The sequence below is a fragment of the Sturnira hondurensis genome, unplaced genomic scaffold, assembly GCF_014824575.4.
Source record: "Sturnira hondurensis isolate 20B ecotype Veracruz unplaced genomic scaffold, ASM1482457v3 Scaffold0017436, whole genome shotgun sequence".
In the NCBI taxonomy this organism is placed as follows: domain Eukaryota; kingdom Metazoa; phylum Chordata; class Mammalia; order Chiroptera; family Phyllostomidae; genus Sturnira; species Sturnira hondurensis.
In genome coordinates, this window is record NW_028090067.1 from 19381559 (window position 1) to 19396454 (window position 14896).

At 46.3% G+C, this 14896-nt stretch overlaps 1 protein-coding gene across 5 annotated transcripts in view; it reads left to right on the plus strand.

The window, feature by feature from the left end:
- The window catches only part of XRCC6 (X-ray repair cross complementing 6), a 50040-nt gene extending 40882 nt beyond the window's left edge, over positions 1 to 9158 (plus strand). For all 5 annotated transcript variants that reach the window (XM_037068410.1, XM_037068409.1, XM_037068407.1 and 2 more), the window contains exons 8-13: positions 1033 to 1201; positions 1867 to 2028; positions 3403 to 3532; positions 4987 to 5087; positions 6402 to 6515; positions 8747 to 9158. In XM_037068410.1, coding sequence (XP_036924305.1) covers positions 1033 to 1201; positions 1867 to 2028; positions 3403 to 3532; positions 4987 to 5087; positions 6402 to 6515; positions 8747 to 8940 — 870 coding nt within the window. In that variant the 3' untranslated portion in view covers positions 8941 to 9158. The remainder of the gene's footprint in view (positions 1 to 1032; positions 1202 to 1866; positions 2029 to 3402; positions 3533 to 4986; positions 5088 to 6401; positions 6516 to 8746) is intronic.
- The last annotated feature ends 5738 nt before the right edge of the window (positions 9159 to 14896 follow it).

Sequence of the window (14896 nt, forward strand, 5' to 3'; positions counted from 1 at the left end):
TTTCAAGCCACAGTGTTCTGCCCTGCTTTCTGAAAGAGAGGAAAGGAGAAATTTCCTTTTCCATATTGGAAATAATTAGTTTTCCTTATTCGTTTACAATAGGAAGCTTTTCTAGTCACTGAATTTCTTTCTTTTTTCTTTTTCTTTTTTAAAGGATTTCATTCGTTTACTTTTAGAGAGAGGGGAAGGGACGGAGAAAGAGAGGGAGAGAAACATCAATGTGTATATTGATCAGTTGCCCCTGGCACGCCCCCAACTAGAGACCTGGCCCACAACCCAGACATGTGTCCTGACCGGTAATTGAACTGGTGACCTTTCGGTTTGCAGGCCGGTGCTCAATCCACTGAGCCACATCAGCCAGGGCACTGAGTTTCTTTCTTGATTCAGTGTCCCTTAAAAAAACCATTGAGGGTTCTGTTTTTCATAAAACCCCAATTTTACGTTGTCGCTAATCGCATATCTAGGATCAAAAGGCAAACACTGAAGTTCAAACATAGTGCCTTTGGCGTATGTGCATCCGCCTCCCACACTGACCCAGACCCAGCGCACTCCCTGACCCGGTCCTCTCAATGAGTAGGTGTGGGTTTTCTTTCTTTCCTCTTTTTTAAATAGATGTGGTTTGAGCATTCTTTGTGTGTCAGGGATGAGCGTTCCATATATGTAGATGAGGGAAGGCACAAATACTTGAAGAGCACGGCCTTTGGTACCAGACAGATCTGGGTTTAACGCCCAGTTCAGTTGTATAACCTGGAACAAGTTACCAACCCCTGAGCCTCAGGTCGCTTATCTTAAAACAGTTTTTAACATCTACCACGAACCACCGTTTCAGAAGGCACAGTGGATGATAGGTGCGAAGGGTCTGCTGGGCACTCAGTAAATGTTAATTTCTGGTGGGAGGGGGACGATGGCCCTGGCGAGCCATACTCCTGCCCCTTAGCAGAAAGCAAGTTGTAACTTGCTAGTGTCACATGGCAGCCATTTCATATCTCCAGTGGTCTGTCTATGTGGCCCCTCCTTGTTCCCTGCCTTTAGGTCTATGGGAGTCGTCAGATCATACTAGAGAAGGAGGAGACGGAACAGCTAAAACGGTTTGATGAACCAGGTTTGGTTCTCATTGGTTTCAAGCCCCTGTTAATGCTGAAGAGGCACCACTACGTGAGGCCTGCCCTGTTCGTGTACCCCGAGGAGTCCCTGGTGAACGGTGAGTGGCCCAGCCAAGCGAAATGAATGAGCAGCACAGAAGGCAACTTGCTGAGCAGCGTTTCCTGAATAGGTGCTGCTTGGAAACTGTACCGGGTGTGTTACCAGGGTATTCTGAAAGTGTTTCACGCTCGAATAAAGTTCAGAAAGGTGGGGCTGAACTGAGTGAGAGAGATTTCTTTAGGACCTATAGTACACTGGTGTGCGCTGTGAGTGTCCAGGAGGGGATATGGAAATTAGTATTTTAAAAACTTACTTCTGTGGAATTCTTTACTTGAGGCATCACATAGTTTGAAAACAAAACAAAAAAACTTCTTCCCCAGTGTTGGCGATTGCAGATGATGTGAACTCAGCCATTAAGTGTTTTTGCTGTTCAGACCTGCATTGTGCTGTGTAGCTAATGAACCTCCCTGATCTGACCGGATTGGTTTTCACTAGCAACCGAGGCCTATGTTTAAGCCTAAAGATAGTAAAAGTGAACTGCCATTAATAAGTCACACTCCTAAATTGAGTATTTGAGACATCCAATCTCTTACTCCTTTCTACTGAAGTATCATAAGCCCTTTTAAAAAATGGAAGGAAAATTGTAGGCTTCTAGCGTGGGCTAAAAGGGAAGAAAGGAGGAGGCACTTTAGGATGTATACCGCTCGGATGTTTGTTTTCCAGGGAGCTCAACCCTCTTCAGTGCTCTCCTGACCAAGTGTCTGGAGAAGGAGGTCATAGCAGTGTGCAGATACATCCCCCGCCAGAATATCCCCCCTTATTTTGTGGCCTTGATGCCACAGGAAGAGGAGCTGGATGACCAGAAAATTCAGGTGACTCCCCCAGGTATGTGAAGGAGATATTTTCAGTGTTCCTGAACCTTGCTTAGGCTTTGGAATCACTCGTGGGATTCCAGCTCAGACCTGCTGTACCGGAGTCCCCAGGAATGGGGCCTGGGAACTGCTATGTGAAGGTGTCACAGGCGAGTCTAGTGCACGGTGCGCATCACACCCACGCACAGGAGGCAGCCCTGTGGCTGAGGGTGGGCAGCTCAGCGGACTGCTTGCAGGTTACTGACACAAGCTCCTGGGCTCTCACTGCCGATGCCTGTCCTCACTAAAAGCCATTGTTTGGCACCCTTGTCATGCTTCATGTTCAGTGTATCTCCTGTATGCACCAGGGCAGTGAGCTATAGTGGAAAGACGGGTTTTGAAGTCAGACTTTGCCTTATGCTGTGTATCTGAAAGCTTTCTTTTATTTTAGGGCCATCTCTGCAACTTGTTAGCTGGCCAGTTTGGGCAGATAATTTAACCTTTCTATTTATACTCCTTATCTGCAAAGATGAGAATTCTGGAACACCTTTCTTTTAAGGTTGTTTCACATTTGAAATACACTAGTAAACATACAAGTGCCTAGCACAGAGTAGCCTGTGGATGGTGGTCTTCCTTTTTCTTTAACCATGCTAGTAAATATTAACTTTGTAAAGTAACTCTTTGAACATATTGTATTTCTAAGCCTGGTCATCACAATGCTCAGGAATAGCTTTGTATATCAGTTTTTTAAAGCTATTGTTCAGCTCCAAGTTCACCCTTCAGTGCCCTGAGGCTGAGACTCTCTAGACCCAGGTTCTCCTCTGTGAGCTGACTCTGTGAAGAGCAGGTGCTGGGGGAGACTGCAGGCCAGAGGAGAGCGAGGGGCCTTGCTCCTCCCTGTTGCTTCGTGCTGTCAGCATTGTGTGCAAGGGCCCTTCAAGGGTGGCAGCAGCAGCTGGTTCCAGTCTCCTTATTTTTCAGTCTTTAGAACCAGTCCATGGCTGGAACGAGTTCAGCCTGAGTGTCCTCATGTCTTCCCTTTCAGCGTGTGGTGGAGGGTGAGGGATAAAAGGGGCCTCCGAAGAGGGCCCCCGGTGTGTGGTGGAGGTGGGACTTGGTCTTCCAGGGAGTGGGCACTGCCCCACTGGCCCTGGTGTATCAAACAAGCTGGAGGTGGAACCAGCTGCTGCCACCGGGCGAAGAGCCTGGGCTGGAGCCCCAGTGACAGGAACAGGAAGTGTATGGAGAGGAGTGCCCCTGCCTCGGGGTCGCTGTCTGGAGGGAGTCTTCGAGGCGAATGCAGCATCACAGGATGTAGAAGGGTGAATTTGGGGCTGAGGGACAAAGGACAACTCAATCACTAAAACCTTTTGTTAAGTCAAATCTCAGAAATCTCTCCCTTCTTCAGGCTTCCATCTTATCTTCTTGCCCTATGCGGATGATAAGCGGAAGGTGCCCTTTACTGAAAAAGTTGTGGCCAACACAGAGCAGGTAGACAAGATGAAGGCCATTGTTCAGAAGCTCCGCTTCAAGTACAGGTGAGTTGGGGGTCAATCTCCGCTTCCTTCTGGACCTGCCTCCTGAGTTGGAACTCTTGTTGGAAATTCGAGTTAAGCATAGGCCAAGATCAGTTAATTGATGGATTATTATTTTTTAAAAGCAATCCAGAGACTGGAAGTTCTTATTATGCGGATGGGGCAAAGTAGATTTATAGTTGTGAGTACTGTGCAAACACAGAGTTTATTGTTGTATTATTTTCCATACAAACAACTGTAAGCCTACTTCGCCCTAGCCTGTACTGAAGACAGGAATTGTGCTGAGTGCTTACAGCTGGTTGACCTGTTGGGTTGTACTCAGAAAGCCAGGTGAGTTGAGCAAGTTCAAAAAAGCAGCCGTGAGGAGAGGATTCTTAGTTGGCCTTTTCCTTAATTTATTCACTCAGTGAGTAAAAGTAAGTAAATCCAATGTGAATTGTCACAGGATTAAAAGGATGATAATATATTTCAAGTCATTCCCTTTCATGTACACATAGACCATCTTGCAGAACCTGCGTAATGTGACAGACACCAAACATTTTTTTTCCACACTTCTCCTTTGTCTTTAGACTATTTCCCTATCTCTACCGACCTCTGGGAAAATACCTTCCCCTCGGTCCTTTATTGGGAAGTGAAAGCATCATTAAGATGCTGTCCTGTGCCAGGCACTGTGCTAGATACAATTCTAACATCCTCTCACTTATTCTTCATGAGAACCCTGAAAGGTAGGCTTTATGCCTGTTTTACAGATGGAGAAACTGAGGCTTAGTAGAGCGAGGCAGCTTGTGCAGACTCATCCAGATGGAAAGAGCTAGATCTTTCTGACTCTAGATTCTTTCTCTTTTTACTCCCATGCTGCGATTGAGTACAGGAAGAAACAATCCTTGGGTCTGTTACCTCCTCGTCTTCCATCATCTCTCCTTTGTCTTTTCTCTGTACTTACATAGCCCTGCCTCCTCCATTTCTGTCTCTGCCCAGAGCTTCCAGTGACAAACAGGAAGGCAGCTCTTGTTTGCTTTTAAATTAGCTTTTGGATCTGTAGCACCAGACAATCAATTGAAAAATTGGAGAAAGAGGTTGATTCAAAACACAGGATTCCCAGCTCTTTTTTTTTTTTTTTTAAGATTTTATTTATTTATCTTTAGAGGGGAAGGGAAGGAGAGGGGGAGAGAAGTATCAATGTATGGTTGCCTCTCATGAGTCCCCAGCTGGGAACCGGCCTGCAACCCAGGCATGTGCCCTGACTGGGAATCGAACCGCAATCGTGTGGTTCACAGGCCTGCACTCAATCCACTGAGCTGTGCCAGCCAGGGCGCCAGCTCTTTTTATTTGGGGTGTTTTTCTTAGCTGACCTTGGACCTGGGCTGAGTTGGGTTTATTTAATTTTATCATTTTTTAAATGTTTATGTTTTTATTTTAAAACTTATTTACGTTAATCATTATTACTGTTTTACCAGAAGTGACAGCTTCGAGAACCCAGTACTGCAGCAGCACTTCAGGAACCTGGAGGCCTTGGCTTTGGATTTGACAGAGCCTGAGCAAGCGGTAGATGTAACATGTAAGAAGGCCGTGACCGAGCTGGGGAGTCCCTGTCGTGGGACTGTTCTTACTGACCTCGCCCTGGACAGTCCCGTGGATGCGTTTCCTAGCACCCTCTCTAGACTTAACCTCATTGTCCAGCCCCCTTCTGTCTGTGAGGTTGTCCAGACTAGCGTAGCCTGCCCAGGAACAGGCTCGGCTAGTCCTGCAGTGAGAGGAGGAGGAGAGAGTGCCAGGCTTCTGAGGTCTGCCTCTGAGCTGGGCTGCCCGTGGCTGCATGATGGTAAAAGTTTAGAAAACAAAACCTACACCATTTACTGAGTGCTTGCTGTGTGCCAGGCACTGTCCTGTGTGCTCACCCAGTTAGTCCGTGTAACTGTGAGCTAGGCACTGCTTGGTCTTGAATGCTCCTGGCACCCCAGCCACTCCCCCGCCCCTGCCTGCCCCCACACCTCATTCCACTAGGAAGTCCTGTCCGCTCTGTCACTTTACACGGTTACAGTCCGACCCGCCCACCTCCCCCCAACTGCCTACACAGTGCTTCCGCCTTCTGTCTTACCTGCCTTCCATTCATTCTCCACGCAGCTGTCAGGGCACCTTTCCAAAACGCAGATCTGATCGTGCTGCTCCCCTGCTCATACGCCTTCAGTGTTTCCACACTGTTCTTATGAGGAGTTCATTCCGGGGCAGCTCTCCAGGTTTCTGTGACCTCGCTATGCTTGCCTTTCCAGCCTCCTTGCTGGTCCTGCCCCCCTCATCCCGCTTTCAAGCTGTATGTTACCTGCTGTTTCTCACCCCTATTCCTTTTCCTGCCTGGAACAGTATCTGCCTGAGGAAGAACAATCAGGTTTCCCGAAAGTCCTCCCGACCCCCACCCCAGCCCACCTTCCCCTGGGTGCCGTACAGCCCCTCATCCGTGGCATTGCCCAGCTGTAGTGCACCAGTGTTTTGACCACCTGCTTCCCCTGACTCAGCCGTAAGCCTCACGAGGGCACAGACTCGTTTGAATCCCCAGAATCCAGCCCAGTTTTCCACTCCTCCACTTCCCAGCTGTTTGACCTCACGCAAGTCATTTAACCTGTTCTCCTCCTTAGGTTAACAAAGCATTTAGAAGGGTGCCTGGCTATAATATGAGCTCATTAATGCAGTTGTTAGAAGGTACTTGGTAAATGTCCAAAGAATTTTGTTGGATGTTCTCACGGCCAGGTCAGGCCAGGTCAGCCGTCTCCTTGTGGACCCCTCTGCCCCCAACCTCCCCCAACCTGTTAGGTGCTTACCTGAAGCCAGGGATTATGACTCACCAGGCCACTTTTCCCATGTTTTGATTTTCTAGTGCCTAAGGTTAAAGAAATGGATAAAAGACTGGGTTCTCTTGTGGATGAGTTTAAGGAGCTGGTCTACCCCCCGGATTACAATCCTGAGGGAAAAGTTCCCAGGCAAAAACAAGGTGAGAGCTGGGTGTGGATGTCCGTGGGCTCTTTCGAAAACTGGTCTTTATGGTCTTATCACAGAGGGTAATGCCCTTTCTGAAATTTCTCTACAAGCCTACGTATTTAAATATACAAACATAAATTTCAGCATAAATGGAGTAGTATTCATGTTGTTTGTAGGTCATTTTGTTACTCAAAATGTATATGTTAGAGAGTTATTTGTATCCACAGTTATATGTCTACCTTATTTGTGTAGCGTGTTCACCCAGATCTTTCCTGGTGGGTGCACTGCAGTGTACGTGGACCACCATCATGTACTGGTGGGGCCAGAGCCAAAGGATAAATTCTTTGCATGGGAATTGCTGGGTCAAGGTGTAAACATTTTTTAAAAATATTTTATTTATTTATTAATCTTTAGAGGGGAAGGAGAGAGGGAGAGAAACATCAATGTATGGTTGCCTTTTGTGCATCCCCTGCTGGTAGTTAGCCTGCAAGGAACCTGCCTGCAACCCAGGCATGTGCCCTGACTGGGAATCGAACCGCGATCCTCTGGTTCGCAGGCCCGTGCTCAATCCACTGAGCTACACCAGCCAGGCAAGGTGTAAACATTTAAAGTTCTGACAAGAATTGCCAGTTTGCCTCTGAAAAAGTGATACGATCACTTTTATATCCTATCTAAGAAGGGATGGGTGCATTTCTCTGTACGCTCACCAATCCTGTACTTTATTTACTATTTTTAAAAAATTTCAGCCCTGGCGGTGTAGCTCAGTAGATTGACCGCGGGCCTGCGAGCCACATGATCGCAGTTCGATTCCTGGTCGGGGCACGTGCCTGGGTTGCAGGCCGGTTCCCAGCGGGGGACTCACGAGAGGCAACCATGCATTGGTGTTTCTCTCCTTCTCTCCTTCCCTTCTCCTCTAAAGATAAATAAATTAAAAATCTTTAAAAAAATTCACAAAAGATATTAAAAGGGAAATTACATTCTGTTTTGGTTTGTAATTCTCCAGTTATGAGTGAAATATAGTTCTCTTGAATTTCTTTTTTTCTATGAACTTCTAGTTTTTGGCCTTAACTTTTTTTTCTATTGGATTGTCCTGTTTTTCCTGTGGGACTGTACTTTTTCTTAAAGATTTTTATTTTACTTTTTATTTTTAGAAAGAGGGGAAGGGAGGGAGGAAAAGAAAACATCCATATGAGAAAGAAACACTGATCGGTTGTTCCCTCCATCAGCTGTCCCACGGGGGCCTGGCCTGCAACCCAGGCACCTGCCCTGACCGGGAATCGAGCTGGTGACCTTCCAGTTCTCAGGCCCGTGCTCAGTCCACTGAGCCACACCAGCCAGGACTGTCATTTTTCTTACCACTGGATCCAAAGTCCTGTACCATGTATGACTTAACAGTTTTCTGGACAGCCTGTTGTGAGTTCCTCACCATTTGGGAATAGTTCTTAGGTTGTAGTCCTTCTGGTTTTCTTTGGTTGAGTAAAGCCAAATTTGGACCTTGCCTTAAAGACCGATGAGGGCAGTGGAGCTGTGCAAGGGTAGGTGTGGCCATGGTACTTTGCCCGTTTTGCATAGGAAGTGACTTTAGTGTCCTGTGTGACATTTTGCTTGTCATACTTGTGTGTGCTCTAGCAATGTACTTTTTCCCCCACCTTTTAAAACTTTTTATTGTTATTGATTTTAGAGAGAGAGAGAGAGAGAGAGGAAGGGTGAGAGCAAGAGAGAGACACTGATTTGTTGTTCCACTTATTTATGCATTCATTGGTTGAGTTTTGTATGTGTCATGACCAGGGATCAAACTCGCAATCTTGGTTTATTAGGGTGGTGTGCTCCAACCAACTGAGCTACCTGGGCAGGACATGATGTACTTGTGTCTCTCACACAGCCTGCACATTCTTATCCCCTAGCATGGTGCCTTTGTATTTACCTGGTGCTCTGTAAATGCCTTAGGAAGGCAGGAGGGAAGGAATGAATGACTTGCTCATATAAAGTAAGCAAGTTTCAGGGAAACTGATAGGACTCAGACTACTCTTAACTCCCTCCTAGGTTGATCTGGTTTTGATTTTATGCTTAAATGAAGCTGCCTTATCAAGATACCTATCTTTCCCTGGTGTTCTAAGTGGGTATCACAGCTTTATGGAAAATGGCTGACTGCAGGCCAGATCTTATGGGGGCCTTATGCAGGGTAGCTGGGATGCCGCTCACTGGTAGCATTTCCAGTCACTCGCTCCTGACCTTTCCCCCTAGATGATGGAGGTTCTGGAAGCAAAAGACCCAAGTTGGATTTGTCTGAAGAGGAACTGAAGGTCCATGTCAGCAGGGGCACGCTGGGTAAGCTCACCGTGCCCATGTTGAAGGAAGCGTGCAGGGCGTGCGGGCTGAAGGGTGGCATGAGGAAGCAGGAGCTGCTGGATGCGCTCACCAGGCACTTCCAGGACTGAGCAGAGACCAGACACCCAGCCGTCCTTCCACCCTGCAGCCAGGCTGCCTGGTTTTGTTCTCGTCACGTTAAAATGTGTTCCTCCTGAGCCAGGAAGAGGCTGCCTGACAGAAGCCGGGAATTTATGAGACTCTCTGTTGCCATGGAGACATCATAGTCCTCCCACTCTGCAGTGCCTTATTCTATTGTCTGAATAAAGAGCCCTAATTTTGTACTATATACTGTTCTTCAGTGTGAAAAAAAGACGTGTTTGCCTCACATACAAATATCACTTGCTTTTGGCTATTAGCTTAATTTTCTCTCCCACTTGGGACACCAGTCATCACAATGTGGAAAAAATGGAGGGAGGGGAGAACATGATGCATAAGGGCAGATGAACATACTTCAGGAATGACAAGCCCAAGTAAGATGCTGCCTTCTCACCTGTTTCCCTTTGGGTCATATTAAGATCCAAAGATCAGATTTAAGAAGGAGTAAGAATGTAACATTTCTAATATTGGTACCATTTGCTTCATGAGTAAATAGTACCTCCTCGTGTTGCATTCCTGTTAATGTGGCATTCAAGTATATGAAGGTACGTGGTTTCTATTGCCCTGAGAATTTGGGTTCCAGTGTAAGTGAAATCAGTTATTTTTCACAGGCGCTGTAGCAAGTTCAAGAATACGAGAGGTGCCAGTGTTGGAAGGGAAGAGGAGGGGAGCCTTTCCCTTTGTGTTCTTCCCCCCCAGTCCCTTTTCCTTCCTCCCTGCCCCTTTCCTGTTCTTTCTGCTACTGCTTTTGAAAATTTTGCTTGAGATAAGGAAGGATAGCATCTGGAAGGGTGTGTGTCCTTTAAGGGTGTTTGAGATTCAGGGTTTTTAGGTCCTGTGTCTTTCAGGGCTAGAATGAGCATCTCATGAGGAGAGTGTTGGAGGGGTCAAATTACTCGTAAGAGATTTTCAGTTTTAGTTCTTTGCCCTGAGGTTTATAAAGTTCTTTTTGGCCCTGGCTGTTGTGGCTCAGTGGATTGAGTGCCGGCCTGTGAACCAAAAGGCAGGTTTGATTCCCAGTCAGGACACAAGCCTGGGTTGTGGGCCAGGTCCCCAGTAGGGGGTGCAAGAGGCAACCGATCGATGTTTCTCTCCCACATCAGTGTTTCTTTACCTTTGTTTCTCCCTCTCCCGTCTCTCTAAAAAAGAAATAAAATCCTTTTAAAAATAATGAAGTTGTTCTTTTTCACGTGTTTTAGCTTTTGTTTTTATTTGGAAAGGAATTGTATATTCTTTTTTAAAAAGATTTTATTTATCTTTAGAGGGGAAGGGAAGGAGAGAGGGAGAGAAACATCAGTGTATGGTTGCCTCTCGTGTATTCCCTGCTGGGAATGGGTCTGCAGCCCAGGCACGTGCCCTGACTGGGAATCGAACCGCGATCCTTTGGTTCGTAGGCCCACCCTCAATCCACTGAGCTACACCAGCCAGGGCAGGAAACGTATATTCTTGTTTGGATTTCTTATTTGGGGAAAGGGAAGATAATTCTCTAATTAGAAGAGGTGCTGGGAGGGCTGGGTAGAGTGGGGCGAAGAGGGAAAATTGGGAAAACTAATAGCATAAAAATATTTTAAAATTATTTTATTCAATTACAGTTGTCTGCAGCATATTTTTTTTAAATATATTTTATTGATTATGCTATTACAGTTGTCCCATTTTCCCCTCTTTATTCCGTCTGCCCTGCACACCCTCTCCCACACACATCCCCCCACTTTAGTTCATGACCATGTGTTATACATATAAGTTCTTTGGCTTCTACATTTCCTATACTGTTCTTTACCTCCCCCTGTTTATTTTCTACCTGCCCTTTAAGCTACTTATTCTCTGTACCTTTCCCCCGCTCTCCGCCTCCCACTCCCCTGTTGATAACCCTCCATGTGATCTCCATTTCTGTGTTTCTGTTACTGTTCTAGTTGTTTGCTTAATTTGCTTTTGTTTTTGTTTTAGGTGTGGTTATTAATAACTGTGAGTTTGCTGTCATTTTACTGTTCATATTTTTATCTTTTTCTTAGATAAATCCCTTTCACATTTCATATAATAAGGGTTTGGTGATGATGAACTCCTTGAACTTGACCTTATCTGAGAAGCACTTTATCTGCCCTTCCATTCTAAATGACAGCTTTGCTGGATAGAGCAATCTTGGGTGTAGGTCCAGGCCTTGCATGACTTGGAATACTTCTTTCCAGCCCCTTCTTGCCTGTAGGTTTCTTTTGAGAAATTAGCTGATAGTCTCATGGGAACTCCTTTATAGGTAACTGTCTTCTTTTCTCTTGCTGTTTTTAAGATTCTCTTCTTATCTTTAATCTTGGGTAATGTATTATGATGTGCCTTGGTGTGTTCTTCCTTGAGTCCAACTTCTTTGGGACTCTGAGCTTCCTGGACTTCCTAGAAGTCTATTTCCTTAGCCAGATTTGGGAAATTTTCCTTCATCATTTTTTGAAGTAAGTTTTCAATTTGTTGCTCTTCCTTTTCTCCTTCTGGTACCTCTGTAATTTGGATGTGGGAACATTTAGAGATGTCCTGGAGGTTCCTAAGCCTCTCCTCATTTTTTTTTGAATTCTTGGTTTCTTCATTTTTTCTGTTTGGTTGTTTCTTTCTTCCTTCTGGTCCACTCCATTGATTTGAATTACAGTTTCCTTCCATCACTATTGGTTCCCTGTACATTTTCCTTTATTTCACTAAGCGTAGCCTTCATTTTTTCATCTAATTTGTGACCAAATTCAACCAATCCTGTGAGCATCCTGACTACTACTAGTGTTTTCTGTTAACTGTGCATCTGTTAGGTTGGCTACCTCTTTGATGCTTACTTGTATTTTTTCTGGGGCTTTGCTCTGTTCTTTGATTTGGGCTATATTTTTTTCTCAGTGTGCCTGTTATGTAGAGGGGCACAGCCTTAGGTGTTCTCCAGGGTGGAGTAACCCACTTCACTGTGTTGTGACACTGTACATGGGGGAGGGGTCCGAGAGGGAACAGTGGCACTTGCTCTGCTCTCTGACAGTTTTTAGTCACTTCCCCCACTACCCACAAGCAAAGTGGGCCCTTTTAGTGCTGATTCCCGTGTGGGTGGGTTTGTGTATGTTCTAGGACCCTGTGGGTGTCTCCAACTCTCCCATGAGGCTGGGAGCCTCTCCCACTGCCGCCTCAATCCCCACAGGTGTTTTCAATTGGTGGTTTGAGGCTTTATTTCCCCACGCTGGGGCCCTGGGTTGCAAGGTCTGTTTCGCTCCCCAGCTCTTCCTCCTGGTTTATCCGCACATGAAAGTGGGACCACCCGCTCCAGCAGCTGCTGCCTCACCTCTCCGCCAGCTGCCCCCTCGCCGGCCAGCTGCAGCCTTGCCCACTCCACAGTCTGCCACCTTGCTGGGTCTGCCTTCCACCGCCTTGCCGTGAGTCCTCCCCACCCGGCTGCCCTCTCCACCCCTCCTACCGGTCTGGATGAATGTGTGTCTTAACTCCTTGGTTGTTGGACTTCCATCCAGGTTGATTTTCTTTCTGTTCTGGTTGTTTTTTGTCTTTAAATTGTTGTCCTTCTTTTGGTTGTAGAAGGAGGTACAGTGTGTCTACCTACACCTCCATCTTGGCCGGAAGTCCCTGTCTACAGCATAAAATATTTTTGAAAAAGATAAGTTTTTTATTATCAATCCAATCAAAAATTGAAAATACTTTTAAATTAAGAAAAGGTGCTTTGAGTATACACTGGGATAATGCAAAACCATTTAAGAGTAGCAGTCCTTCGTTGAGAAGTGAGACCATCCCTCTTAAATGAACATGTTTGGAAACCGGGTTCTACTCGGGGTTACTACCAAGATACGTTAGAATCAGGCTAGGCACAGTGGGAAGGTGAGAATGAGTACTGGCAGGGGGCCTTTATTTTCACCCCTGGATTTCCTGGCTAGCCAGGGAGAGCCCCAGGCTGAGTGCCAGGTTTCTGTGCACCCCTGAGGGTCCTCATGCAAGTGTGGGCTCCTCTCCTTTGTTCTGTTTACAAAATGGAGAGAATGACAGCTCAAGGGTCCAACAACAAACACCCACCCGTAATGTAAACGGTAACAAAGTTACCGCAGGAGGTCCGTGCCGCACAGCACCTGTGTAAGCTGTCTCTGTAATGAGGCTTGCCTTCTCTGCCATCGAACTGAAACACCACGTCCAAACGTAATTTGGTTCAGCTATTGTAAGCTCACATGTCAGATTTAATAAATTTGTGTCTTGACTCCATCACGTACATACAAGTGACTGTGGGAAATGGGCCTGGCATTTTCAAACCTCCGTTTGCTCATATTTATAAGAAGGGGGTACAAGATGAAGGCAGAAACTGCAACGTCTTTTATGGAAACTTGGACATCTCACGACATTCCCCAGTACTCCGAGTCCCACAGACCAGCTGGAGACTGCAGAGGGCATGAACTGTACAAGGTGAGGGTCACTGGGGGCCATCTGGGAGCTGGCTGCCACAGAGCATCGCGGAGACTTGCTACTTAAAATCTTTTTCCTTCCTTCAGAAGATAATTATACCGCCCTGGCTGGTATAGCTCAGTGGAATGAGTGCGGGCCTGTGAACCACACAATCACGGTTCGATTCCCAGTCAGGGCACATGCCTGGGTTGCAGGCCACTTCCCTGTAGGGGACATACAAGAGGCAACCACACATTGATGTTTCTCTCCCTCTCTCCTTCCCTTCCCCTCTAAAGATAAATAAATAAAATCTTAAAAAAAAAGAGAAGATAATTATACCTACTCACCCTGCCCCACTGTAAGATGTATCCGCTAATGCCAGAGGTACATACCTGATTTTCTCAAAATGTAACTTGGCTGACACTAAGGATACCCAGGGATATTAAATGGCTGGCTCGAACAAAAGCTCCATTCCTTAAAATATCAATATCAATCGGGGATTTAAGACAATGGAAATGCATTGTTTAGTAGTTAACAATACAACAAATGAATAATCTCTTTCACAAGGTCTTTATCATAAATATAAAAGTATTCCTCAATCATAGGTCCTTTTGAAAAAATGGTTTCAGGAAACATACTCTAAAACAGAAGTTCCTGTCACTATGGAATGTTCTAGAAACTAAGTATGAAACACTGAGCAAAGATGAGACATGGTGAAGACACAGGACAGGCAGTAGAGACCATTAGAGCCACAGGGCTTTGTAAAGGTGATTGCAAATTGACACCCTGCGCTCTGAAGGCTTGCAGTGTAGCGGTGGGCACTGAGCCAACACCCCAGAGTAGACTGGGCACCAGGAATGGGGGTCCCAGGAACCCCTGCCTCACCCCACTTCTTAGGGCTCTGGTGGGTAGAGCCCTAACTCTAGTCTTAATTTAGGTGGAGGTTGGACTGATTTCTCTCTGCCCCCAAATTATTTCTTTTAGGCACAACTACAAAGACACATATGATAAAAGTACAAGAAAGAACTACCCCCAACTCCACCAACCACAAATATGAAACTATTGGGGTGGGACTGGGGGACGGTGTAGACACATTGGGGTGAGCTGAGGGAAAGGACCGCCCTGCAGGCACAGAACGAGCCCTAATTCTGCAACAGTGATTCTTAACTTGGGGCACCTGTGCCACCAGGGAACTATGTCAATGTCTGGAGGGAGGGCTTAGGGCTGCATGACATCTTGTGGGTAAAGGCCACGGAGGCTGCTCTACCTTCCACAACACCCAGGCAGCCCCTGCGCCACAGGGACTATCCAGCCCAGCATGTCAGAGTGCCGAGGGCAAGAAATCCTGGAGTGATGGGAACACCCCGATGATGAAGTCTGCACAAGGCATTCTGAACTGCCAGAAGCCACTGGGGAACGATGGGTTTTATACAGCCTCTTTGTGGAAAGTTGAGAAGCTAACGCCATTCTTACAATGAAGTTCTCCGTGAAAGTAGCAGCTGGGTCCCTGCCAAGAACCACACTTTCTTCACACCAGAA